Source organism: Sinocyclocheilus grahami, unplaced genomic scaffold (assembly GCF_001515645.1).
Source record: "Sinocyclocheilus grahami isolate Dianchi unplaced genomic scaffold, SAMN03320097.WGS_v1.1 scaffold25.1, whole genome shotgun sequence".
Lineage (NCBI taxonomy): Eukaryota > Metazoa > Chordata > Actinopteri > Cypriniformes > Cyprinidae > Sinocyclocheilus > Sinocyclocheilus grahami.
Window position 1 is genome coordinate 318,273 of NW_015505204.1, and position 24,383 is coordinate 342,655.

General features: G+C 36.6%; 3 protein-coding genes and 1 long non-coding RNA gene across 6 annotated transcripts in view; 2 read left to right on the forward strand and 2 right to left on the reverse strand.

Moving 5' to 3' along the window:
• The first annotated feature begins 478 nt into the window (after window positions 1-478).
• col9a1a (collagen, type IX, alpha 1a) lies at window positions 479-16,866 on the forward strand. The gene is made up of 32 exons (XM_016248409.1): window positions 479-684; window positions 1,217-1,291; window positions 1,443-1,481; window positions 1,569-1,631; window positions 3,647-3,700; window positions 3,901-3,936; window positions 4,278-4,301; window positions 4,388-4,441; window positions 4,547-4,600; window positions 4,690-4,722; window positions 7,809-7,865; window positions 7,957-8,010; window positions 8,176-8,229; window positions 8,330-8,383; window positions 8,466-8,519; window positions 8,748-8,801; window positions 8,923-8,976; window positions 9,091-9,144; window positions 9,227-9,280; window positions 9,389-9,433; window positions 10,064-10,117; window positions 10,198-10,251; window positions 10,332-10,385; window positions 12,130-12,201; window positions 12,803-12,838; window positions 12,939-12,983; window positions 13,102-13,134; window positions 13,707-13,853; window positions 14,074-14,128; window positions 14,234-14,422; window positions 15,532-15,609; window positions 15,734-16,866. Exons 1-32 carry the CDS (start codon window positions 610-612, stop codon window positions 15,937-15,939), a joined length of 2,064 nt encoding a protein of 687 aa, XP_016103895.1. The 5' UTR covers window positions 479-609; the 3' UTR covers window positions 15,940-16,866.
• LOC107563729 (uncharacterized) lies at window positions 16,695-17,582 on the reverse strand. Its single transcript, XR_001606136.1, has 2 exons — window positions 17,307-17,582; window positions 16,695-17,127 (listed from the first exon to the last, which is right to left on the reverse strand). It is a non-coding gene; the product is annotated as an uncharacterized lncRNA (long non-coding RNA).
• Window positions 17,583-17,644: 62 nt separating this feature from the next.
• The window catches only part of LOC107563655 (protein tyrosine phosphatase type IVA 1-like), a 10,868-nt gene continuing 4,129 nt past the window's right edge, over window positions 17,645-24,383 (reverse strand). For 2 of the 3 annotated variants that reach the window (XM_016248593.1, XM_016248584.1), the window contains exons 2-7: window positions 18,909-19,196; window positions 18,661-18,793; window positions 18,428-18,520; window positions 18,197-18,327; window positions 18,012-18,086; window positions 17,645-17,914 (exon numbers count right to left, since the gene is read on the reverse strand). In XM_016248593.1, the coding sequence (XP_016104079.1) occupies window positions 17,797-17,914; window positions 18,012-18,086; window positions 18,197-18,327; window positions 18,428-18,520; window positions 18,661-18,793; window positions 18,909-19,114 (756 nt within the window). In that variant the 5' untranslated portion in view covers window positions 19,115-19,196 and the 3' untranslated portion in view covers window positions 17,645-17,796. Of the gene's footprint in view, window positions 17,915-18,011; window positions 18,087-18,196; window positions 18,328-18,427; window positions 18,521-18,660; window positions 19,197-24,383 lie in introns of those variants that run through there. The other variant, XM_016248600.1, reaches the window with a different exon arrangement.
• LOC107563521 (lengsin-like) overlaps window positions 24,106-24,383 on the forward strand; it is a 10,537-nt gene continuing 10,259 nt past the window's right edge. The window contains exon 1 of the mRNA XM_016248436.1: window positions 24,106-24,209. The gene's annotated coding sequence lies outside the window, so the exon portion shown is untranslated. The remainder of the gene's footprint in view (window positions 24,210-24,383) is intronic.

Consider the following 24,383-nt stretch of genomic DNA (forward strand, 5'->3'; position numbering starts at 1 on the left):
TATTTATTTAATGATTGATTGATCGATCGATTATTTACCTGATTATTAAGAGCATTTTTTTTACTGTCCCTTGCAAAGTAAATATAAAAATCTCTGCCATAACATCTGGAATCTCGTTTAACAGTTTAAAAAGCTTTTCATTTTCACTTGTTTTAATTTCTCTTCAGACAACAGCTCGCTAATACCATGTTTCCTATGCATAAAACAGTATTGTAGTTACAATGGAATCTTGGCGGAGTGTTACCATATTTAATTTTTGTACGAAGTTGTACCTTTGAAATACTTTGACAGCCTGGCAAAAAATAAAATAAAATGTAATTTATTAAAGCTGAATACGCTTAAAATATGACCCTACAGCGGTAGATGCATTGTTTACGTGCGGTACCCACAGCAGGTACCCAGAGCCTTGGCCACGCCTATTTTACGCAAACCTTTGAACTCCTGTCCAATCACCTTCCAGTTCCCAGCACAGCTCATGAATAAACATGACTTTTTAAAACTACATCGAGAGACTGGGAGATGGTGTGGAGGTTTAGTTGGGGGATATTGACAGAAAACCCGTGAACCCCAACAAATCTCCTAAAAAGGACTGTTTTGCCTAAAGGGACTATGGCGCACGCCGGGACCCTCCGCGCGTCCCTGCTGCTGATTTCCCTGCAGTTGGTCCTGATCATCTCTGCGCAGGTAGGAAACAAGGGCTTTCTTTTGCAGTAGAGATGGACTGTGTAGGTGTTTTGGGTCACTGTATGCTTTTTTAAATAACTAATTCTAAAATACAGAGACAGAAACATTTAATAAACAGAAAAGGAATGTGTTTTGATCAGACATGATTAAAATAAACACAAAAATTGTTCACATATGCACTTTTCTGAACTGTATGTCGTATATTTCTCGTGTTAATTGATGCCAAGTTTCTCCATTAAATGTGTCTGAATTTGCAAGCATCAGAGCCAGAACATGGCTTGGCATATGGAAGTTATTTCAGTAAGCGGGTCCAGGTGTGCACAGCTGTTATCAGTTTCCCAGGATAAAAGAGAGCCAGTGTGATACCTCTGACCACAGCATCAGTCGCACCTTCAATGACTCCATTGTTCTGAAGACTAAACTACTGGGATTTCAGGATACATTTTGAACAAGAGATGTTTTATGCTTTTATTCATTATTATTATTATATATATATATATATATATATATATATATATATATTTTTTTTTAGAGGGGGCCAGTTGGTCCAAGAGGGCCACCTGGACCTCCAGGGCCTGCTGGGTTTCATGGCGTTGACGGCATTGATGTGAGTCACATATCGATCATTTGATCTACTTTTTGATTTCTCAGACACTCTGATTTCTCAGCTTGCATTCTATACACAATTGGTATTTGTTTGTAGCCTCGAATAATGACTTTTATTTGAGTTATTCAGTTAGTTTTTTGTATGACTTCAGGGTGATAGGGGACCTGGCCCTGGCCCAGATGGCCCCCCAGTAAGTATTCATCTTTTTCTCGACAAAAGTGAGTTCAGCATAGCTGAAATGATGTGCTGCAATCCATTAATCTGATGAATTCTGCAGGGCCCTGATGGGGACAATGGCAAGGATGGATTAAATGGCCTTCCAGGAAAACCAGGAGCGGATGTGAGTCTTGTTCTTTATTTTTTGTAAAGGTCTAGAAACCAGGATACAATCAGCTTTTCTTTTCTAAGTAGCACTTGCAGCATCAGAGCCTGTGAGTGTAGTTTGCATTGGAGGGGTCTGACTGAGTGGAAAAAAAGCTCCTGGATGGAAAAAAGAACCAGAGAGGAGAGAAAAGAGAAAGCAGGGAGAGCCCCATATTGGCTTCCTGATGACAGAGGCCTTTTTGTATGAGTACAGAGCCACGGGAGCTGAACTGTCTGCTGAACTGAGCATTAAACCGAAGTACACCAACTCCTTTGTGGCTCCCCTGAGCTTTATAATTTAGCTAGCAATATAATTTATGTTAAAAGGCTTAACGCAAAACTGTTTTCAACGTTGATAATAATAAGAAATGTTACTTGACCACCATCACAGGAATTTTTTTTTTTTTTTTTGTATATTAAAATTGAATCGTTTTGATTATAATCACATATCACAATATTACTGGTTATTGAATTTTATTTTAAAAAATGATAAAATGTTGCCTAATGAAACCTTTGAATGGTAGTGTATACTGTGCACATGCAACTTTTTTGTGTACATCGAATTTCCTACAAAATGTGCTAGAATGTTCTGTAGACGACAGCATTGTGATGAGGTCTTGTAACAATAATGTAACATACTACTTTTGCATGATGCATGACTTTTGCATAATTTATGTAAAAGGCTTAATGGAGCAAAAATCTTTTTCTTTATCAGTGTTTTTGTCTTGAGTTCATATATGTTTAAGTGAGAACCAGAATCTAAGAAATTAGGAGACTACTTGCAGAGACTATATCATGAATTAAGTTGATTTTTCTTACACTCCTGGCAAATATATTTTCTATAAAGCAGGAATGAAAACAAGCTTTAATATCTTTTTACCTCAGTTTTGCTTCGTAAGTAAATGTATCTTGTTTATCTTCCTTATAGGACATTTAAATATTTTTTCCCCCTGGAAAACAAGAAAAAAATAACAGATTTTTACAAATATTTTTTATTTTCTAAAATAAAATAACAGATTTTTTTTTTATTTGTATTTTTATTGATTGATTAGCAGAGTAACCTATTATGTAAGCATTACTTTAAAAAGTCAGCAATATATAAAGATGTTATATCTTGTGTTGCATTTCTTTGCGTTACTTTGTACAAAAAAAACCCTTTTAATTATACCAAATCCACAATATATGAAGTAGATAATATACAAACCCGATTCCAAAAAAGTTGGGACACTGTACAAATTGTGAATAGAAACAGAATGCAATGATGTGGAAGTTTCAAATTTCAATATTTTATTCAAAATACAACAGATGACATATCAAAATGTTTAAACAGAGAAAATGTATAATTTTAAGGGAAAAATAAGTTGATTTTAAATTTCATGGCATCAACACATCTAAAAAAAAGTTGGGACAAGGCCATGTTTACCGCTGTGTGGCATCCCCTCTTCTTTTTTATAACAGTCTGCAAACGTCTGGGGACTGAGGAGACAAGTTGCTCAAGTTTAGGAATAGGAATGGTAGGTTGCATATATTTGCTTTTTTTTGCATAAATGGTTGTATTATTACTGATGCAAATAAGTTATGTTGGTGGCTATCATTTATAGATATAGATATGTTTCCTGTTTTCCTTAAAGTGTTGAATACAGGTACCTGCATCGGTCCACTGTACATATATAAGAGAAAATGTGGGCGGGGTTTGCTACTTGTCAAAGTCGGGATTGGTAAATGTAATTTCAGATTGGTTTAAAAAATGCTTTTTTTAATTTATTTGTCGGATGTCGATGTGTGTGTGTCTGAGGCAATTAATTAATTTCATGCAATTTTTTTCATACAATATTATCAAAATTAAATATTTAAGCAAAATTTTAATTAAAGCAGTTATATCACATTACTATGAGTTCAGCGGTTGTCAGATCAGTGAATAAACTAACAGACATTTGATCTGCAGTGAGTTAAAGTGAAGTCCATGCTCATAGATGGTTTTGTCTTTCTAAGGGTTTGACTGGGCCCCGTGGTGACCCTGGCCCTGTTGGCCCTCCTGGACAGAAAGTAATTTTAAACTTCCTCTTATTATTCCACTTTTCTCTTAATAATAAGTGAAAGTGCACATTATCATTGTGTTTTTAAATTATTAGGTCTTTATTGTGAATGGCTGTAATTTATAATTACTGATGCTTCATTTGAATAAGTTAAAGAATTAACTCTGAATCATTAAAGGTCACTGTGGTTTGACGTTTATTCTTTATTAGGGTGAACCTGGTGAGCCGGGATCAAGGGGAGCCCTTGTAAGTAAATCATTCAAATTCTTTTCACACTTATTGAAACAAATTGGTCTTTTGTAATTTAAGTGTGCTGCTAGAATAATCAGATCTCAATAGAGATGTTTTCTGTCCAGTTAGTTTGTTATTATGCATAAATATATCTTTTTGAACAGTGACCATCTATTATAAGATGGCTATACCCACTTTGAGCTGTTGCAAGCATTTGGTCATTTGATAAAGTTCAGGCCAATGACCTTCTGGTCCATTCTGTGATGCAATGCTGCAATACAGTCCTGATGCACATTTTGTTTGATTTTTTTCTTTGCTAATTTTATATCATTGCACATCTGTTACTTTGTTAACAGGGTGTTGGAGAGGATGGTGAAGCTGTAAGTGCATAATATTTCATTTGACTATTATTTATTATATTTGTTATTCAGTTAGGCTCTTTAATTGTTTTCCTTTTTTACTGAAGGGTGCTGATGGGGAAGATGGATTACCTGGAGAGCTGGGCAAAGTTGGACCTCCTGTATGTAATGTTATTCCATTATACACCTTAAACAATCCAAAAACACATTAAAATAAAATAGATGAATCATAAATTTGAGTATCTGTCTCTGATTCTGCTGTAAAGGGAAGCCGTGGACCGAGAGGTCCTTTTGGTGCGCCAGGATTGGCAGGGCCCAGAGTAAGTATTAATGTTTAGAAATTTTATGATCATTCACTGATATCCTCGATTCATAAATGGCTCCAAAACTATATTCCTTCTATCCACAGGGCCCTCCTGGAGTCTGGGATGGTAAGGAGCTGGTATGTATCCTCAAGTCTCAAATGTGGTTACCTTTGCATTAAACCTGGTGTTTGCTATTCAGATTTTTGATTGCAGTCTTCTGTAATCAACAACACATATATGTGTTGTGTACGGTGGGCGAGAGGTGCAGAACAAATCACAATTCTGAAAACGAAATAACAAATTACAAACGCAAATGCAAGTCTACAAAACAAAATAACAATTCAGAAAACACAACAACAATTCAGAAAACATTATAACAAGTCAGAAAACACAATGACAAATTCGAAAACAAAATAACAAGTCAGAAAACACAACGACAATTCAGACAAACTGGAAAAGGTAGGTATAGTTTGAGACAGTGCCATTGGTTTGGGATTACTCACCGCTGACTGGACGAGACATCTGTTAATCAACGTATACAGGAAGAACCAGCCGAAGAACTGCAGAGTCGTGGTAGAAAGTTCAGAGATGGTATTAAAGTAGCTCAGTTTAAATGTATTGTATGAATTGCCCTTACTCTGGAATAAAAATATACGGGGTGTCTAGTAATTGTCTAACTATTGTCTAGTTAAAAGTGATTATACCACATCAGCTCCAGTGGTGCAGATGGTTAAGTGTGTACCCTTGGCTTTTTGACACGATTGATCAGGGGTTCGATCCCACCTTTTGTCGAACTTTTCAAATCTCGTATCACATCGTAAAGGCATTTATTTTCAACAAAAATTAAGGAAAAAATCAAAAAGTTGAAAATGAAGTATCGGGTAGGGTTAGGGTAGGTGTAGGGAGGGCTTTATTGTACCAATAATGTGGCATCCATTTAATAATTAAAATTATAATTTACACTCAATACGTTATTATTGTATTATAATGTATAATGTACTACAATACTGAAGTGCAGATAATTGCCACTATTTGCAACAAGTAGTATACTTGATATTAGAAATCCTGCTATTTTAACATAGTGTAATAGGTATTTGCACTTAGTGTAAATAGCATATTGCTAAAAATACTGCTATTTTCACTTAGTGTAAATAGAATCCATTGCTAATACAAGATTTGAAAAGGGAGGAAAAAAAAGTTCGGCAAAAGGCGGGATCGAATCCGGGTCAATCGCGTCAAAAAGCCAAAGTCAAGTGCTCAACCATCTGCACCACTGGAGCTGATGTGTTACAGTCACTTTTAACTAAATGTAAATAGACACTCCGCATTTTTTATTCCAGAGTAAGGGCAATTCATACAATACATTTAAACTGAGCTACTTTAATACCATCTCTGAACTTTCTACCACGACTCTGCTGTTTTTCGGCTGGTTCTTCCTGTATACGTTGATTGACAGATGTCTCGTCCAGTCAGCGGTGAGTAATCCCAAACCAATGGCACTGTATCAAACTATACCTACCTCTTCCGGTTTGTCTGAATTGTCGTTGTGTTTTCTGACTTGTTATAATGTTTTCTGAATTGTTGTTGTGTTTTCTGAATTGTTATTTAGTTTTTTAGACTTGCATTTGCATTTGCGTTTGTAATTTGTTATTTTGTTTTCAGAATTGTGATTTGTTTAGCACTTCTCGGCCACCGTAGTTGTGCTATATTTGTTTAGATTGATTGTGTTTTGAGTTTTGTATAAATAGGTTGATTCAGCTTCTTGGTTATTCCTCCAACAACATTGTCATCACATGTTAGGACTCTTATACTCTGCTGAGATTTAGCCTGGATTCGATTATTCAATTAGGATAATTTTTTTAAAACTGAGCCACCACGCCCCCAATAATTCCTAAATTATTGTAATAACTTAAATGTTTTAAAGAATTTTAAATTATTTTTTGTAATAACATTTTTTAACAGTTGTACTGTGTCTCCTAAATTAGGTTTTCCTAATAGAGATTTTTAAATTGTTAAATTAGTTGTTCCTTACCCAGACTATCCCCAAGCATTGTAGACAACAATAATTTTTTTTCAAAAGCATTCCTATTATAGATGGTTATTAGGGAATTGGAAGTTATTATTGGAGATTTTCATAGAGAAACAATGCGTTTCCTTTTATTTTTATAAATTCAAATGCATTTGACTTTTAGCTAACCTGCTGTTAGAAAATACAAGACTTGTGTTTTCTCAAAAGTAAAAGTGAAAAATGTCATTACCTTTGTTGGAAGAATGTTATTAGGTTCTTTTATCACACCAACACACACACACACAAAACACCCAGGGAAGGGTACTAGCTGCTGGAGATTATGTGGGGACATTATCATATTTTTTGGGGATGTCAGAAACTAACCCCGTATTGGAAAGAGATTAAAAGGAACTTGGAAGCTGTTTTTGAGGAAGAGATTGCTTTTACTTGTGAATCTCTATACTTAATATTGCCCTAGATGGGTGGAACAATAAGGATAAGAAACTGTTGTTAATCCTTCTGGCAGCTAGTAAAAAAGTAATTACTAAAAATGGTTAAAGCCAGAGTCACCCACAGTTGAAGAATGGATCGATAAAATACACAATATCTTTTTCATTAAGAATTCAGATGGAAGATTTTTTTCCTAAATTTGAATAAATAAATGGACTATATTAAACCAGTATGCCCAGAATTTTCTTGAATTGTAACAGTTTTTTAAGCCAATCTTTTGTATGAGTTGTAAGGAGTTGTTCTATTATATATAGTTGCTGTTAAGAGGAGGAGAATATAATGCATATGTAACATTTGAGAAATTGGTTTTCAAGATTGAAGACATACATACTCTGTAATAACACTGTTTCAGAATTGTAACATTATTGTGTATGTATGTATTTTTATTTATTTATATATTTATCTTTCTGAGAAAGTATGTATGTCTGGGTCTCTGTTTGTATTTTCCCTCTGGAAAGGAAAAAAAGAAGAAAAAAGAAAAATGTCATTACCATCACAAACAATATAAAAAAAAACCCACAACATCACAGTTTATACAAAAATGTAATTGAAGTTTCGGGTTTATGACAGGTTGACATGTACATGGTTTAAATGAGATGAAACATAGTATGAAATATTTTCAATAATTTAAGCGAAATTTTTAACTGAAGAATCACCTTATGCATCAGTTTATGCTAATTGATCGGTCTTTGTTATGTTTCTCAGTGTGCAAATGCCTGTACTTCTGGCCTGAATGGTCACACAGGTCTTCCAGGCATGAAGGTAACTTTTAAATTAGATTTAATTCAATTAATTCACAGTTTCTGGATGCTCAAACAAGTATTGTTCATTCTGGTGTTTTGTTCATCTTCAGGGCCACAAAGGTGTCAAAGGTGAATCAGGTGAACCAGGAAGACAAGGACATAAGGTGACAGTTGCATAAGTCAAGTTTGGTGTGATTCTGGTTCTTCACTTTGACAAATAATTAGCACAATGTTTAATAATTGTTGTATGTTTAATAATTATTGCAACAAATATTGCTAAGATCCTGTCTGGATGTGCAATTTTGTTTCCTTTCTATTACATCTTACAGGGTGAAGAAGGAGACCAGGGAGCACCTGGAGAGCCAGGTGCACAAGGAACTCCTGTAAAAAAAAAAAATCTATCTGAAAATCTATTGTTCTTTATGTCAGATATTAGTGTACTGTCACTCAACATCTCTTTGTTTGCTTGTTTTGTTTTTATAGGGTCCACAGGGTCTCAGAGGAATCACAGGGATGATGGGCCCTAAAGGGGACCGGGTGAGGGTCAAAAGGTCTTCATATCTAAAACAATAACAATGATATCTTTTGAAATGACCAAATGTAATTTCTTCTCCATTAGGGAGCTCGTGGGAATGTTGGCGACCTGGGCCCTCAGGGTATTCAGGGTGCTCCTGTAAGTGGCAAAATCAAAATGACTGAATTTTACCCTTCAACTCACTACAAAGTTTTCTTCTTTAACCTCATTTTGAAATATCTGTACTTATATATATTCATTTATATTCATGTTAATATTAACTTTACAGGTCCTTGTTTATATTTTACAAGCTGTTGGTTGATTTGTTTTTGTTAATGAACACATGAAATAAAAACTGTAGATTTATATTGTATTTCATTTTTAAAGGGTGATCGGGGTCAGAGAGGAAAAGTAGGTGAGACTGGGCCAAAAGGAGCTCAGGTGAGTTGTCATAAAAACAACAAAACTACACATGCATTGTATTTATCATGACATATCAACAGTTCAAGAAGACTCAGCAAGCTTGCTCATTTTTATTTCTAATCTGGCTTCTTCTTTCTAGGGACCTCGGGGGTTGCAGGGACTTATGGGTTTATCTGGACCAAAAGGAGAGACTGTAAGTTAACTGTGCTGCAGTGTTATTGATGCTATTACATATTGTGTTATCCTAAAGTGACTTATTATACCATAAAATTGTATCTTTTTGAAATTTAACATTCTTGTGGTGTAGGGGTTGCCTGGGGTGGATGCTCGTGACGGTATTCCAGGACTGCCTGGAGTGAAGGTAATAACTTTAATTTGTGTATGCAGAGAAAAATAATTGTTTGTCTCTTTCTGTAGTGAAGTTTATCTGCGTATTGTTTTAGGGTCTTCCTGGGAAAGTTGGCTCTCCTGGTGAGGCTGGACTTCAGGGATTTCCAGTGCGTTTGACCTTTGACCCCTGTTCGATATTCAATTAGTATGCATTGATATCTACTTGTGAGATGACTGGGAATGGCTTGTATTTTTGATAATTTCTTCTCCTTCAGGGTTTGCCAGGCATTCCAGGAGCTAAAGGCCACATGGGTGCAAATGTAGGTAATTCAAGTGTGAATTGTTAGAGTGCATCTTATATAATCAATAATAATAAGAACCATGAAATCAGCATATTAGAATGAATCTGATACCGATTATTTGCTCTATTATCATTTGAAATTAAAGGTGCTTTGTAATCACGATCCAAAGATGCTACATACATATAGCACAAGCAGTTATTTTTTATTTCAATTGGATTGTATAATTTCAAGATTTAAAGCAAAACACATACTTTAATAGGCATTATATGGATGTAAGATGAAAAGAAAATGCCATTGAAACTTTTGTGAACCCCCACCCCCAATTCAACATTCATATTTTTCTTCCAATATTTCGAGCATCACAGTGAGCTTGATCTGCCTGCTACAGTGTTTTCTCCTTTCTCCTCTTTGCGTCCATCTTCAGCATGTCCTGTTTCTGGTCTCTGTTAACATCCCTTTTACAGACTTGTTATATTTCCACACTTTGCGAAATGATTGCAATGCATTTTGTGTACAAGACTGGAATTTAGAAAGGATAAAAAAAAAAACTGGTTGCTAATCGCATGTTTGGAGCAAAAACCGACTGCTCTGTGCATCTCTAGTGTCCATTAGCAGGATGGATAACCTTTATTTTTGTCTTTGCTCCAGGGAAATACTGGTGATCCAGGTGTGGCAGGTCTGATTGGAAATAATGGAAAAACAGTGAGTCACATTTATCCATTTGTTCACCACAGCTTACAGGTCCATGGATGGATAAACATCTTCTGATGTTTTGATTTCAGGGTGAACGTGGCGAGCAGGGAGAGGTGGGCACAGTCGGACCAAGAGGTGGGCCAGTGAGTATATTTCCTCTTACATCATATAGTGCCATATAAAGAAATCTGTCACTTCTATAATGTTCTCTCTTTTTCTCAAGGGTGAACGAGGAGTGAGAGGTCCTTATGGGTCTGCAGGCTTGCCAGGTGCAAGGGTGAGCTATCAGAAATCACAATTCAGTTAAACCCTCCATTATATTACCATAAAAGATGCTATAGGACACATTTAGACAATAATAACACTCCTGAGTAAAGCTTCGTAGGCATTGGAGATACAAAGGACAGACAAAAATGCCGAAATAGATGAAGGACAGTTGAAAGATGAAGAGAAATCCTTGGAAGATGAGAACAGAAATTCCAAGGGTAACATCCCTTAAACTCTCCATGGTCCTGTCCCATGTGGCACACTTGATGTGGAAGTCTTGTTGCATTCGCACACACTTCTCTGAATGGTGTCCACTAGATTTTGTTTTAGGTTTTTAGGCTCAGTATGGACTTCACAGCATATTACCCAACAACCCATGGGGCAAAGTGTAGAAGCAGGGCAGCATGAGCTGAGGTTACCATTTGGGACAGGCTAAAATATTATTTCCTGTCTATGAAACACACAATTTGAAATCACTTCATCTTGAACTTTTAATCTTATTTTAATCAGAATATTACAGAAAGAAAACTATGCTACATGGTAAATATTTTAGTTTGTACTTGAACATAAGCTCTATATATACATTTATAATATACATTTAAACATTTAAGACTAGACACCCCAGGTGAATAGGGTAAAAAATTTTTTATATATATATATATACAGTGGGTACGGAAAGTATTCAGACCCCCTTAAATTTTTCACTCTTTGTTATATTGCAGCCATTTGCTAAAATCATTTAAGTTCATTTTTTCCCCTCATTAATGTACACACAGCACCCCATATTGACAGAAAAACACAGAATTGTTGACATTTTTGCAGATTTATTAAAAAAGAAAAACTGAAATATCACATGGTCCTAAGTATTCAGACCCTTTGCTGTGACACTCATATATTTAACTCAGGTGCTGTCCATTTCTTCTGATCATCCTTGAGAGGGTTCTACTCCTTCATTTGAGTCCAGCTGTGTTTCATTATACTGATTGGACTTGATTAGGAAAACCACACACCTGTCTATTGATTACATTAAGAATTGCAAAATAAAGACTTAAAATCGTATTTTGGATGTCTTCTTTCGACTAGTCTTGAACCACACGGTATGAAAAGCAGCCCAGAATTTCAAAATTGACCAGTACATGAAAAAAATAATGGTTTTGCTTGTAGTGTCTTGCTTTAAAAAATACTAAAAAGAGAACAATATTGGGACCCAGTGACTCACTTGTACCTCTAAACTTGCATTGCTGTACTACAACTCTGTCTAGATGTTTCACAACAAATTGAACACAATCAGAAACATGTTTCACTTGGTCTTAGTTCTTGGATTCCTGTCCTATGTTTTTACTTCTATGCTGAGGAGCTTAATAGTGCTCCAAACTGTAACGCAGTCTCCTTAGAAAGCTGTGCTGAGCTTTAGTACAGTAATCGGCTGGTAGGGGCATGACTAGCCTGTTGTTATTGAGGCCTAGTAGCTGGGGGTATTTTCTTTGGGAAGGGGATATTCAGAGCAAGACGGGGGGCTGAATGAGCCCTTTGTCTTGCTGGAATTCCTTCAAGCAGCCAGCGAAGGGCATCAGGCTTAATCATAGTCCACATCCATCCACACACGTGACGTGCCCCGCCAGCACCCTGCTCACTGAGCTGTCGACTGTGTTTTTTTTAGGGCAGATGTGGTTTGGGAAGCAGCTACGGGCACAGGCCAGTGTTCATGAATTTGTGTTTATTTATGCGCGTCTGTGTGTTTATGTATTTTACAGGGAGCTAAAGGAGATCCGGGCCTTCCTGGTCTTCCAGGGCCTGCTGGATTCATTGGGCAAAAAGGCGACAGGGTAGGATTGTAAAAGCAGAAACTGCCAGTCAATTCAAAATGCAGAATAACCTATAAAATAATTTAGTAAAAGTTGTCTATGATCAGAAAAACTTACTAACATTAACACTCTGTTTACATACCATTTTACTATACTGTGCAGAGTATGAAAATGTATGCATGCATAAAATGGCCAGAATGTGCAGTATGCAGTAAATATACTTGGTATTACATCCTATAATGAAATTTGGCCTTCAATTTCATGTGATATAAATTAAATGCCTGATATAAAAAAATCTAAATTAAATAAAAAATGCTAATTTCCTGTATTTTTCTGATGAGACTGAATTAATTTTAATGTGGGTTAAATATGTTTAATTCACCCACTGAATTAAAAACGTAAAGTGGTGAGATCATGTGAATTTCAGAATTTGAGAAATAAGCTCTGTTACAAACATTATTCTCTTTACTGTGGATCTTTAAAACTAGATTTTCTGTGTACCGATATTTTCAGAAACAAGAATAATTAAAGAAAAATTAAAATCATTATATTTTACATAGCCATGTTTAAGATTGAAGATTAAAAGCACCTTAAAAGCATCTTATTTTTTATCATTCTTCAGGGTGCTGTTGGTCTCACTGGTCCAAAAGGAGAGCAAGTAAGCCAACAATTTTTTAATATGTAAAATTTTAGTTTTATAATATTTAACATACATAATTAGATCTATATTCTAATGCATGTAATGCATGTTTGTTTAGGGACCACCTGGTGAAGAGGGAACACCTGGAGAAAAAGGAGATGTTGTAAGTAAAAACAGCAGAGATATTTTAATGTTTTTGAATGTATTGGTTTTAAAGTATTCAGGAACAGGTCTTGACCCCCTTGCTGATCCTAAACTCCATGTCCATTTCATTTTGCCAGGGTGATGAGGGAGAGCCAGGCGAGAAAGGATCGGTGAGTTTGCTTTGAGAAGTGATGCTGTTGTGGTGATCTCTAGAACTATCCTATGAAAGTTAACTTAAACGTTAACTGAAATAAAATACAATATTAACAAAAAACGTACATTTGTTTTATTTCAGCTAGTTGCCAAAGGAACATTTCTCATTTTCATTTAGTTTAATTTGATGTACTTGAAATGAAAAAAATAAAAAATAAAATAAATAAATATATATACAGTGGGGCAAAAAAGTATTTAGTCAGCCACCAATTGTGCAAGTTCTCCCACTATTATTATTATTTTTTTCTCATTTTGTCTCTCATAGTTGAGGTATACCTATGATGAAAATTACAGGCCTCTCATCTTTTTAAGTGGGAGAACTTGCACAATTGGTGGCTGACTAAATACTTTTTTCCCCACTGTACATGTATTCTAAATATTAATAAAAACTAGAATAGTATCTCGGAGATATTAAAATCTTTCAACTGTTCTCGTATAAATCATATATTTCCAAAGTTTTTAATCCATAAGAAAATTAATTGCTGGCCTCTGTAGAAATGAATCAGTGTTTATGGTTTGTTGTGTTCAGACAGGAAAACCAGGAGAGCCAGGAAATAAAGGGCCAGAGGGTGGGCGTGGCCAATATGGACCAGAGGGCCCAGCAGGGGGGCCTGGCCCAAGAGGCATGCAAGGAGACAGAGGAGTACCTGGACTGCCTGGGGCACAGGGACGAACAGTACGCCGGTTTAATCATCTTATTACTGAGGCCTTATTTATGTGAAACTTTTATCATAGAGTTTTATTTCTGTCATTCCAACTGGATTTCTCTGTACTAAACTTGTTAAATGGTTGGCAGACCATCAGGAATTTTACATCAATGTGATCTAAAGTGATTTTCTAGTCTTTTCTACATGCATTTAATAAGGAAATCTTAAGTGTCCACAATTTCCCTCCAGGGCCGAACACCAACAGATGAACACATCAAGCAGGTCTGCATGAGGGTTTTGCATGGTCAGTATTTTTATATTCAAACAGATATCTACAAATGGAAGCTCGACTTGTTGTTAAATTCGAATGATTTTTGTTTTTCGAATGGTTTTTCCATTTTCCTCACAGGACAGCTTGCCCAGTTGGCATCCAGTCTGACAAGGCCAGAGTCGGGCATCACTGGGTTGCCAGGTCCTCCTGGTCCCCCTGGCCTTCCAGGGCCCGCTGGAGACAATGGCTTCACTGGGCATCCTGGAAGCAGAGGACTGCCGGGTCTCAAAGGCCCCCCAGGGCTCATGGGGAGGAAAGGGCACAAAGGTACAAAAAGACAATGTTCGACTCATTGCATTGTGAGGGTGAAAGATTTCCCCACACAGATTTTGCAAAGGTTTTCAGTTAGTCAAACAGATTTGCCACGTTTACCAACAGAAAAGTGATTGGTTTGAAAGCGACTTCAATGTGAGCTGTGCCTTACTTGACACTACACTTGACAATGGAAAGTGGACCAAAATGTAAATTTTGTTTTTATGTGATCCCACCGTAAGCTTAATAATGATTTCAGAAATACCATGCTTTTAGTGTAGACATGTTTTGACATTCACGTAAGCCAATCTGTGGCTACTCAAGACTACAAAAATATTTGTTTTTGGTTATAGCTCTAATATATACTGCTCCCACAGCAGAACAGCCTACCTAAAAAAGTTATAAAACACGTCATTTAAATTCATAACAATGCTCTGAATACCTTTCACCCATATGTTAACTGATTCCAAGTGGTGTCCATTCCAAATCCATTCCAAGTTTTGTTTCAGGAACCATATTTTACATCATTTGGTACAAAACAGTACCAAAATGATCTCAGAAAAGTAACAAAAATATCCTTAAGAGTAACAATGAAACGGAAGTACCAAAAAATTATTTCTTCTGTATTGTGACGCACATCCATGTGAAATGGATTATTGTGAAAAAATATACTTCTGTCCACCAGTTGTTGATTGGATGGTGGTAGATCTGAATGTGAGCTTGCAGTCAACTGTAAGAAATTATTATATAATTCACCAATGTGCCACGATACTGTGGAACATGAATTGGCCATATGTCGTTTGATGTCAACAACATCTTTTCCAGTAAAAATATATATGCATACATTAAAGGCAATCAAGACGTGATATCTTGTCATTCTGCTTTTCAAGTAAATCTTGATTTAAGAATGTTTAGATATGTGTACTCGTAACGAAAATCTTTTTTTTTTTGCAGTGCATCATAACTAATTATAAGGTTACCTGCATTTTATTAATGTCATTTAGCTTTGTTTTATTCCCTGTTCCCAGAACAAATCTGGGATTCTTTTTAGGGATATGAAGCACTAGCTGAGAGCCCTAAATGCTATATTACACTGTAAAACCTTTGCATTCTCCTTAATGTAGGTGATGAAGGGGACAGGGGAGATAGAGGGCCCACAGTGGTGGGGTCTAAAGGTATACCTGGACCACCAGGGCTCCCAGGTAAGAGCAAGGCCAACGGCTAATCTAATATCCATAACTGCATTCATCACTATATGTTAAATGATCTTTAAATCTCTAAATATCATGCCTCTAACTGCTGGCCTGTTCGTCCAACTGCTCTCAGGTGAGCCTGGGAAACCAGCATATGGCAGTAACGGGCGTGACGGTCTGAGAGGACCACCAGGTGTTCCTGGAATGCCAGGTGTGCCCGGGCCACCTGGTCCCTCTGGACCAAACGGATACTGCGAGTCATCTCAGTGCATACTTCAAGCAGTTGCAGGTCCGATGTCCATCAAAGAGTCCAACATGAAGGGACCAGATGGTCTATGAGCTGACAACCATCAGTGAGCCACACATCAGAGCCCAGTGTCTCTGGACAGGGAAACTTGAGAGACTAATGGAGTGACTCCCTCTACGAGGAGATTTCTGTGTTGATGGTATATTCAGGTGCGATTGTACTTGTCAAACAGCAGCGTGAAGTTGGATCAATTCATGTTAGGATTCCCAGTTTCATTCAGTCCCCTTTAACAAAGATAATTTTTTTAGGACCTACTTTTGTAGTTCTAATATTTATTTTAAGAATCAAAATAAACCTAAATTGCCCCATAAATAATTCAATTATAGCTTGCAAATAATGCATGCTCTAATTCAATTTTATTTGAATATACTTTGTGTTCTTTAGGTCCTGGATGCATACAGTATGGAAAATCATGCCGTCATGACCTGGTCACTTTACACATTAAAGGCTGTTAACAGGACTTTAAATCAGAAGGGGTCCTAAACTTTGTAAATTTGTCAATATTGCATTGTTAAATTATTTGCAAGCATTTTATTAAATCGTTTTCGGGTTGTTTTAACCTTGAGAGACATTCTCAGATTTTGTGAAAATGTATGTGGTTCTTTGCAGTGGGGGAGAGGTCTTGATGCTTAAAACTACTTAGGAATTTTCTATATTCTTTATTTATTGTTGAAAGGATTGATGTGACACCAACAGTTGTGAAAAGGGAGGAAAATAAAAGAATTTTGATAAAGTGCTGCATGTTTTTAATTTAAAAGTTAAAATCAAGCTTGGAAGAGGCTATATGTTCCTTCAGTGTATCTTTATTGTACTCTCAAATTGGCAAACTTGTAGCAACTTGTCTCTCGCTATACTAAAACACATATCCAATGATATAAATAGGTGCTTTAACAGTACACAATCAAATACCGCACAGAAATCAAGTATTGAAATATTAAGTTACGCACATCAAATAAAAAGGCATAAAAATACTGCAGACATTGAGGTCCAGTTTTAAGCCAAAACACAAACATCACACTATTGACATGGCAGTAATAGGTAAACAAAGTTTGGATAAACAACAAAAACTAGAACCCCACCCTTCAATATATTTATGTAAAGAGATTTTATTTTCCTCTATTTTTTTTTTTCTCTCTTCCTGATTTTTTTCTGCAAAAGGCATCACTGAGAAACCTCTCCAAATGCCACTGAGAAGTCCTCCACCAGACGGTATCTTTCTGCTGTAATAAGACAGTTATTTTAGATCTTTTTGGAGGCAGGCATTTATTACAGATAGACTGAACCATTTAGGCTATAAAGCATACTACGTGTTTGGCAGAGGTGGGATTTGACCATGTTTCACCAACCAACATAAACTTAATTGCAAGACACTAAGCTAATGTTCAAACAAGCACTTTACCTTGCTGACAGAGGTTCTCCACAGGAAATACATAAAACAAAGAGAAGGGAGAGGGACACTTGTAACGAAATAAGCTTAAAGGGATCGTTCACCCAAAAATCAGAGCTCACCCTCAGGTTATTCCAAACCTGTACGAGTTTCTTTTTTCTGTAACACAAAAGATGATATTTTGAAGAATATAGGTAACCAAACATGTAATGGTCCCCACCGAATTCCATAGTATGGGAAAAAAAAATACTATGGAAGTCAATGGGGACCATCAAAATTTTTTTCTTCCAAAAGATCTTCTTTTGTGTTCAACAGAAGAAATAAACATACAGGAATGAATCAACATGAGGGTGCGTAAATGATGACAGGATTTTCATTTTTGGGTGAACTATCCCTTTAATTTTTGTAACGGTATTTTCACAGTTACCAACTAAGAGAACAAACTACTTATGCTAGATCCAAACCACCATTACATATTTGAGAAAGGCTCATATGCAAGCTTTTACTGAATGCAGCAGTTGTTGCGGTGGCCGTTGGAATCCTTGAATCGAAGACGCATTTTGGGACGATATTTTTCCAGATAGAAGAGCTGCTTGCTATTAAATGCTCCTCGGCGCTTTCTGAAAAAAAAAGTGAAATGAACATTTCCCTTTAAGAATGGAGATCACATGCTTACTATTATTATTATTATTTAAAAAATATATAAGGTTATCTCACTGTCGGATGAACTGAACAGCATCCTCATATTTCATCCCACACTCAATCAGGGCCAGAGCAACCAGTACTGGGGCTCTGTGGGAAAGAAAACAACCAAGATTTCCATGCAAAGTTCAGAACATATTTTTATATGTATATTTTATTAATAGTTTATGTATTAATGATCTTGAATCCTGTAAAATTACCTTCCAAGGCCTGCAACACAATGCACTGCAATACAGCAACCTGGCTCCTCCCTAAACTTAATCCGAAGAAGATTTAGCCAATCATCAACGATTTGGTTAGGAGGAGGAGCTCCGTCGTCAAAGGGCCAATCCTGCACAACGGCAAAAAAATTAGCATTGAAACATCACCCGAGATAAGAACGGACATTTCTATTAATTTTCATGAAGGTGAAGAGGTTCATGTGGACTTACCAGAACCTGAATACCCTCTTTAACAACCAGGTTTGCATCGTACGTGGCCTCACACACTCGAACGACCGTGGTCACCCCATATTTCTTCAGTTCCTAATGGATGGGAGGGAATGTCATGTAAGTGATGTTTTGCAGTTACTGTAATTATGAACAGTTGTAATTATGAGGTTTTTATAATCGTCTTTCCAAAACAACACTTTTAGTGTGTTCAGACCATTTAAACCAACACTCACCTCAATGAATTTGTGAAGCGTGGCATTAGTGGGGTTGTGGGTAATGAGGAATCTCATGTTTTTGTAAGTGATCTCCACTGGGGCAGGTCTATTCATACGAGCCATTTTTGACTTTTCAAAATAGCTTAAAATTTTTAAAGAAAAATGGGAGAAACTCTCTCCAATAACAAAAGAAAATCTGTCGGATACAATTAGGAGAAAAAAGGTATGACCCAGAGGTGGGCGGGATTAATAGCAAAAATAAAAACCTTAGAAAACAAGGCTGGTCCTCTGGTGAGAGTGAAGACGTAGGGCCAACGAGGGCAGTGAACTTCAAGAGATTTTTTTTACCCCATCCAGAACCACCGACTGCTGTGGACGCCTGCTCTCCAAGCCCGATCCCGCCAACGTTAAAACTGTGACACAAGTCTCTCTTCTGATGAGGTAGCAAGGCTAGCCGTTCACTTCTCTGCATAAAAGCCGTGCTGAGCCTGGCAGTAGTCGCCACTGCCCTTCAGAAACTCCATAAATGTGTGACCCAAAACACCACAGAACTGCTGCAAGGACACAAGAACAGAAGCACAAGAGGTCAGGATCCATGACTTCATTGATCGTTTTCACCCTGATTTAAAGCAGGCATTTTTCTGCTTGTCCAGTTGTGCCAGTAGCTCATTTCTATTTGTCCCAGCCTATATTCATATATTACAAAAAGTGTTTTTTGTGAGTGTGTGATTTTATTTACATTCAGAATTTTACTTTTTTATTATTAATTGTATTATATTATTTTTCTATTATATTCATTTTAAAATTATTATATTAGTAGTCTACATTCACACACATGAATTTTTACTTATAAAAAAGTCATTTAAGTGATTTTCTAATTTTGTTTCTAATTTTATATGTATCAATGTTTTTTTTTTTTGGTAAATCTACCATAATTGCTGAACATTATACAGTAAAGAAAACAAACATTCATAGCAATTAATCCATGTCTAAACATAGTAACTGATTAGTTTTTCATTTTTAATCCATCGTTATTGATTATTCTTATAGTAGTCTACAAATATGATTTTTTTTTAGCTTCTAAAAATGTCTTTTCGAATGTATATGTATACATAATTTTATTACTCATAACGCATAAACTTTATTACTACTCACACATTCATAAACACATGCATCTACCTCTTTATTGTCTGATACCGATATTTTCAAGCCCAGTATCGTCGATATCGATACCTCTAAACTAAACTGATCTTTTAAATTATTAAAAGAATAAAATCAGTCATTATACTCACTCAACATTATATTTGAAAGCCATGTTTTTTTTTTACATTTCATAGGCCTTTTTTGTTTACACTGTCAGAAATTAAATGTACTAAAATTGTATTTTAGCTCTTTACTGGGGCAGTAACCTCAAAGGTGCACCTACTCTACCCCTAAAAGAGAGAGCATATTAGTACCATAGAAGTATGCATGCTTTAAGGTTAGATAAGGTACAAAGGTGTACCCTTGAGGGAACCTCATGAAAAATAACCATGGTGTTACATAAGTACTAAAATTTATTATTATTAGAGGTTGACCGATTAATCGGCCGATTTTTGGCATTTTTAATTTTAATTAATCGGCAGATTGTGCAGTAAATTAGGCCGATTTATAGGCAGGCGCATATTTGTGGTGGCTTGTCACAATATCAAAACTGACCGCCACAAATAGATTTTCCAAAAGGCTTATACTTTGTTGAATAAAATGCGCACTTCACGTTTCAAAATTAAAATACAGCGCGGGTGTTTTTATATGAATGTATCTTTGAAAAGAACCGACTGTCTTCAGAAAAGCTTCGATGTCATTTTCATTTCGTCTTTCCTGTAATGCCTGATAAAGTAGCGTTTGCAGCACTGATTTGATTACAGCCTTTACCGGGGAAACCGCTATATCTCCTGCTCCAGCAGCGCTTCCTGCTGGCAGAGAATTAATTTGCAGTCTGTGGTAAACACTGGTGTCTGTCAGCAAACATAAACAAAAAGCATCCTTCAGAACTGTTTTGAGAAGGTGCTTAAGTTTTGAGCCATGTATTATCACTCTAAATTGGGCTACTACAACTATTACTATCTTGTACCCTGCAACAATCATTTGCTCAAACTGACTTTTATGAGAGAAATAAAAAAAAAGAAAGAAAATCGGCCAAACATATCAGCCAAAAAAAAATAAAAATGGCATCATATATCGGTCATCGGTTGCCCTGATTTCTAAATATCAGCATCGGCATCAGCCAGTGAACAACCCATATCGGTCGACCTCTAATTATTATTACCATGGTTTTTGCTACAAATATTATGGTTAAAATAATGTTCCTGTACCATTGTAAATTTGAGGTTAATGCAGTTTTACTACAAATATTGTGGTAACTGTAGTAAAACCATGGTTCATTTTTGTAAAAGGCTGCCAGACTGTTGTACCCCTAAAGGTGAAACTTTAGCAGTTTTTTTCCCGACAGATTTTCTGAACTTTAAACGACTAGTTTAAATAAATTTACCTGCACAAACTAGCCTAATGAAAATAAATATTACATGTACACTATAGTGTCCAAAAGTTTGGGGTCAGTAAGATTTTGTAATGTATTTGAAAGAAGTCTAACAATGCTAACCAAGGCTGCACTTATTTGAACAAAAATACAGTTAAACTGCAATATTGTGAAATATAACAATTAAAAATAACTTTTATATTTTAATATATTTTAAAATGCATCTGTGATCAAAGCTGAATTTTCAGCATCATTACTCCAGTCTTCAGTGTCACATAGTACTTCAGAAATTATTCTAATATAATTTGCTGCTCAAAAAAAATTTCTGAGTATCATCAATGTTGAAAACAGTGCTACTTCATATTTGTGTGGAAACCGTGATACATTTTTCATAATTTGATGAACAAAGTTCAAAATAACTGCATTTTTGATCAATTTAATTCATCCTTGCTGAATAAAAGTATTCATTTCCTTTTTTTTTTTTTTTTAAATTTTATTTACGCAAACTTTTTGGGTAATTTTGCTCTGTAGAGGACATCGGGACTTTAAAAAGTCCTGTTTTAAAAAAAATAAAAAGACAAAAAGAGTGGGATTTTTGTTTTAACCAGAAATCAATTTTCATTTTTTTTATACAAAGATAATTTTCAACTATGTTATGAAAGATATTTTTAAAAACCATTTTTCTTTATGCAAAATGTGTGTAAAATGGCCATAAACGCTGAATAAAAGTATTCATTTCCTTTTCTTTTTTTAAATCTTATTGACGTCAACATTTTGAGTAGTTGTGAAATTTGTTTATTGTGAAATAATTGTTTCTCTGTCATCTGATAAGCACTGATCTGGGCTTTGTTTCCCAAATGCATCGTGAGCCTAAGCTGATCACAGAGACCAGTGGTGGCAATGGTTTCCTAAAGGAGACATATTATGCCTTTTTACAATATGTAATATAATGGCGCTTTTCCACTGCGTGGTACGACTCGGCTCGGTACGGCACGGCATGGTTCGGCTCGGTTTGCGTTTCCACTGCAGTTCAGTACCGCTTTAGAGTGGGCGGGATTATTCACATGTCGTTATAGTTGCGCCACCTCTACTACCACGACTCCTAAAAAAAAAAATTTTCATTCCGCATCGCCCCATCAAGCTCTCGCTGGATCCGCTCCTCTGCTATCAACGAGAGGAACGTCTGTACTTCCGCAACAGACAACAAAACTTTTTGGTTGTTAAAAAAAAGGTGCCCTCGTTCAAAACAGTTGCGTTCGATCCTTTGTTTGCGGTGCGGATTTAAATCTAGCGGTTCTTTTGTGTCTGTGTCGCAAGTTCAATGAAGCAGGTAGTGACGATTCTCTCCGGCCAATCCGTGATCAGTAGAGTTTACACGTCACGTTTTGGTAACGGTACGGTTCACTTGGAACCCCAACCGAAGTGGTACTAAAAAAAATACCAGGTAATAGGTACTGTACCCAGTGGAAAACCCCTCAAAAGTAAACCATACCGAGCCGTACCATGCAGTGGAAAAGCGCCATAAGTCTCTGGTGTCCCCAGAATGTGTCTGTGAAGTTTCAGCTCAAAATACTTCACAGATCATTTATTATATCGTTTTGAAAATGCCTATTTTGAGTGGAAGCAGAAACATGCTGTTTTTCGGGCCTTTCTCTTTAAATGCAAATGAGCTGCTGCTCCCCGCCCCCTTTTCCAGAATAGAGCTGCCATTACAGCTCATACCTGCTAAAAACATCTGTTATGTTTCTGATTATCATGTTTATCGCATTGAAATCATGCGTTTTAAACCATACGAGTTTAAACTTCTGATATACGGTTTTCTGAGCGCAGGAACAGAAAGCGGCTGTCACAGCATGCGAGTACTAAACTAAGTTCTCATTCGCACACAAGTTTACGTTAAAAGCACACGAGTCAGTTATGTCTGTGAAGGTATACAGCTGGGAAATAAATCGCATGCTTATTTTAGATCTGTGTGGCAGCAGCAATATACAGTAAATAAATCAATAAATCAACTGCTCTCTTGTCTCCTCTGAGACTGGGACTTTAAATAGTGCTCTGTGCTCGTCTGTGCAGTCAAAGACAGAACAGTTAGCATGTTTTGCTCAAACTTTTGCCATGGCATTAGAACCGGTACACCGTTGTCGCTTGCGAAAACACAATAACGGCGCCGTGGGTGGAAACTTTAAGATTAAGGGGCGGTAAAATTATAATGAGATCCCTTTGCCACGTCACCAAGTGAGAGAAATCAGACGTGCTAGTTTTCTCAGACACTTGCAGAAAAAAGCTTCCCAAAACAAAATTACTGGGTTAATCTTTTTCACGTTTCCTTGGTTGGTAGATGCACCGGGGACCTGATTATAGCACTTAAACCCTGGAAAAGTCCGATTTTGATGACTTGTCACCTTTAAGAGCTACTTATGTTCTGATGCTTTTGGGAAACGCAGCCCTATTTGACCAAGCACTGTGAGCGAAGTGTCAGCAGCAAACTCTGTCTGTGATTGATTGGTTCTGTCTTTCAGCATTTGCATATGTTCCGATGAGCAGGAGAAAGTGTTCAATCCTACACAAGTATTCGCTAACATAGTCTATTTTTCCACATAGAAGCTTATTCTATGCACCAAATTCCTTGCTAAATAAATAAAATTAATGCTTAAAATGCACATTAGAATCGATATTTATATGTGAGGATCGATCTTTTCGATTCAACATCAGTATCGAAAGTATCGATACTTCAGGATCGATCTGCCCATCCCCACATACATCCCTATAGGCCACTGGTCTCAAACTCAATTCCTGGAGGGCCACAGCTCTGCACAGTTTAGCTCCAACCCTAATCAAACACACCCGATCCAGCTAATCAAGGTCTTCAGGATCACTAGAAACTTCTAAGCAGGTGTGATTTCGAGCTGGTTGGAGCTAAACTCTGCAGAGCTGTGGCCCTCCAGGAATTGAATTTGAGACCACTGCTATAGGCTAAAGACCTGAATCACAGAGTTCATAACAGCATGAAAATCAACCATATCTCCTCCCTCACACAAATGACTCGGAGGTGAGTCAGCACGCGCACGGTATGTGGCTCATTGTTTCAGAGGAAACACTGGAGCAGGCGTGTGACCGCTTCGGATGTGCTGTGCTTTCTGGGAAGGCTGAACTCTTCATGTCAGTCCCGTGCAGTGTTGCCAACTTAGCAATTTTGTTGCTAAATTTAGCAACTTTTCAGACT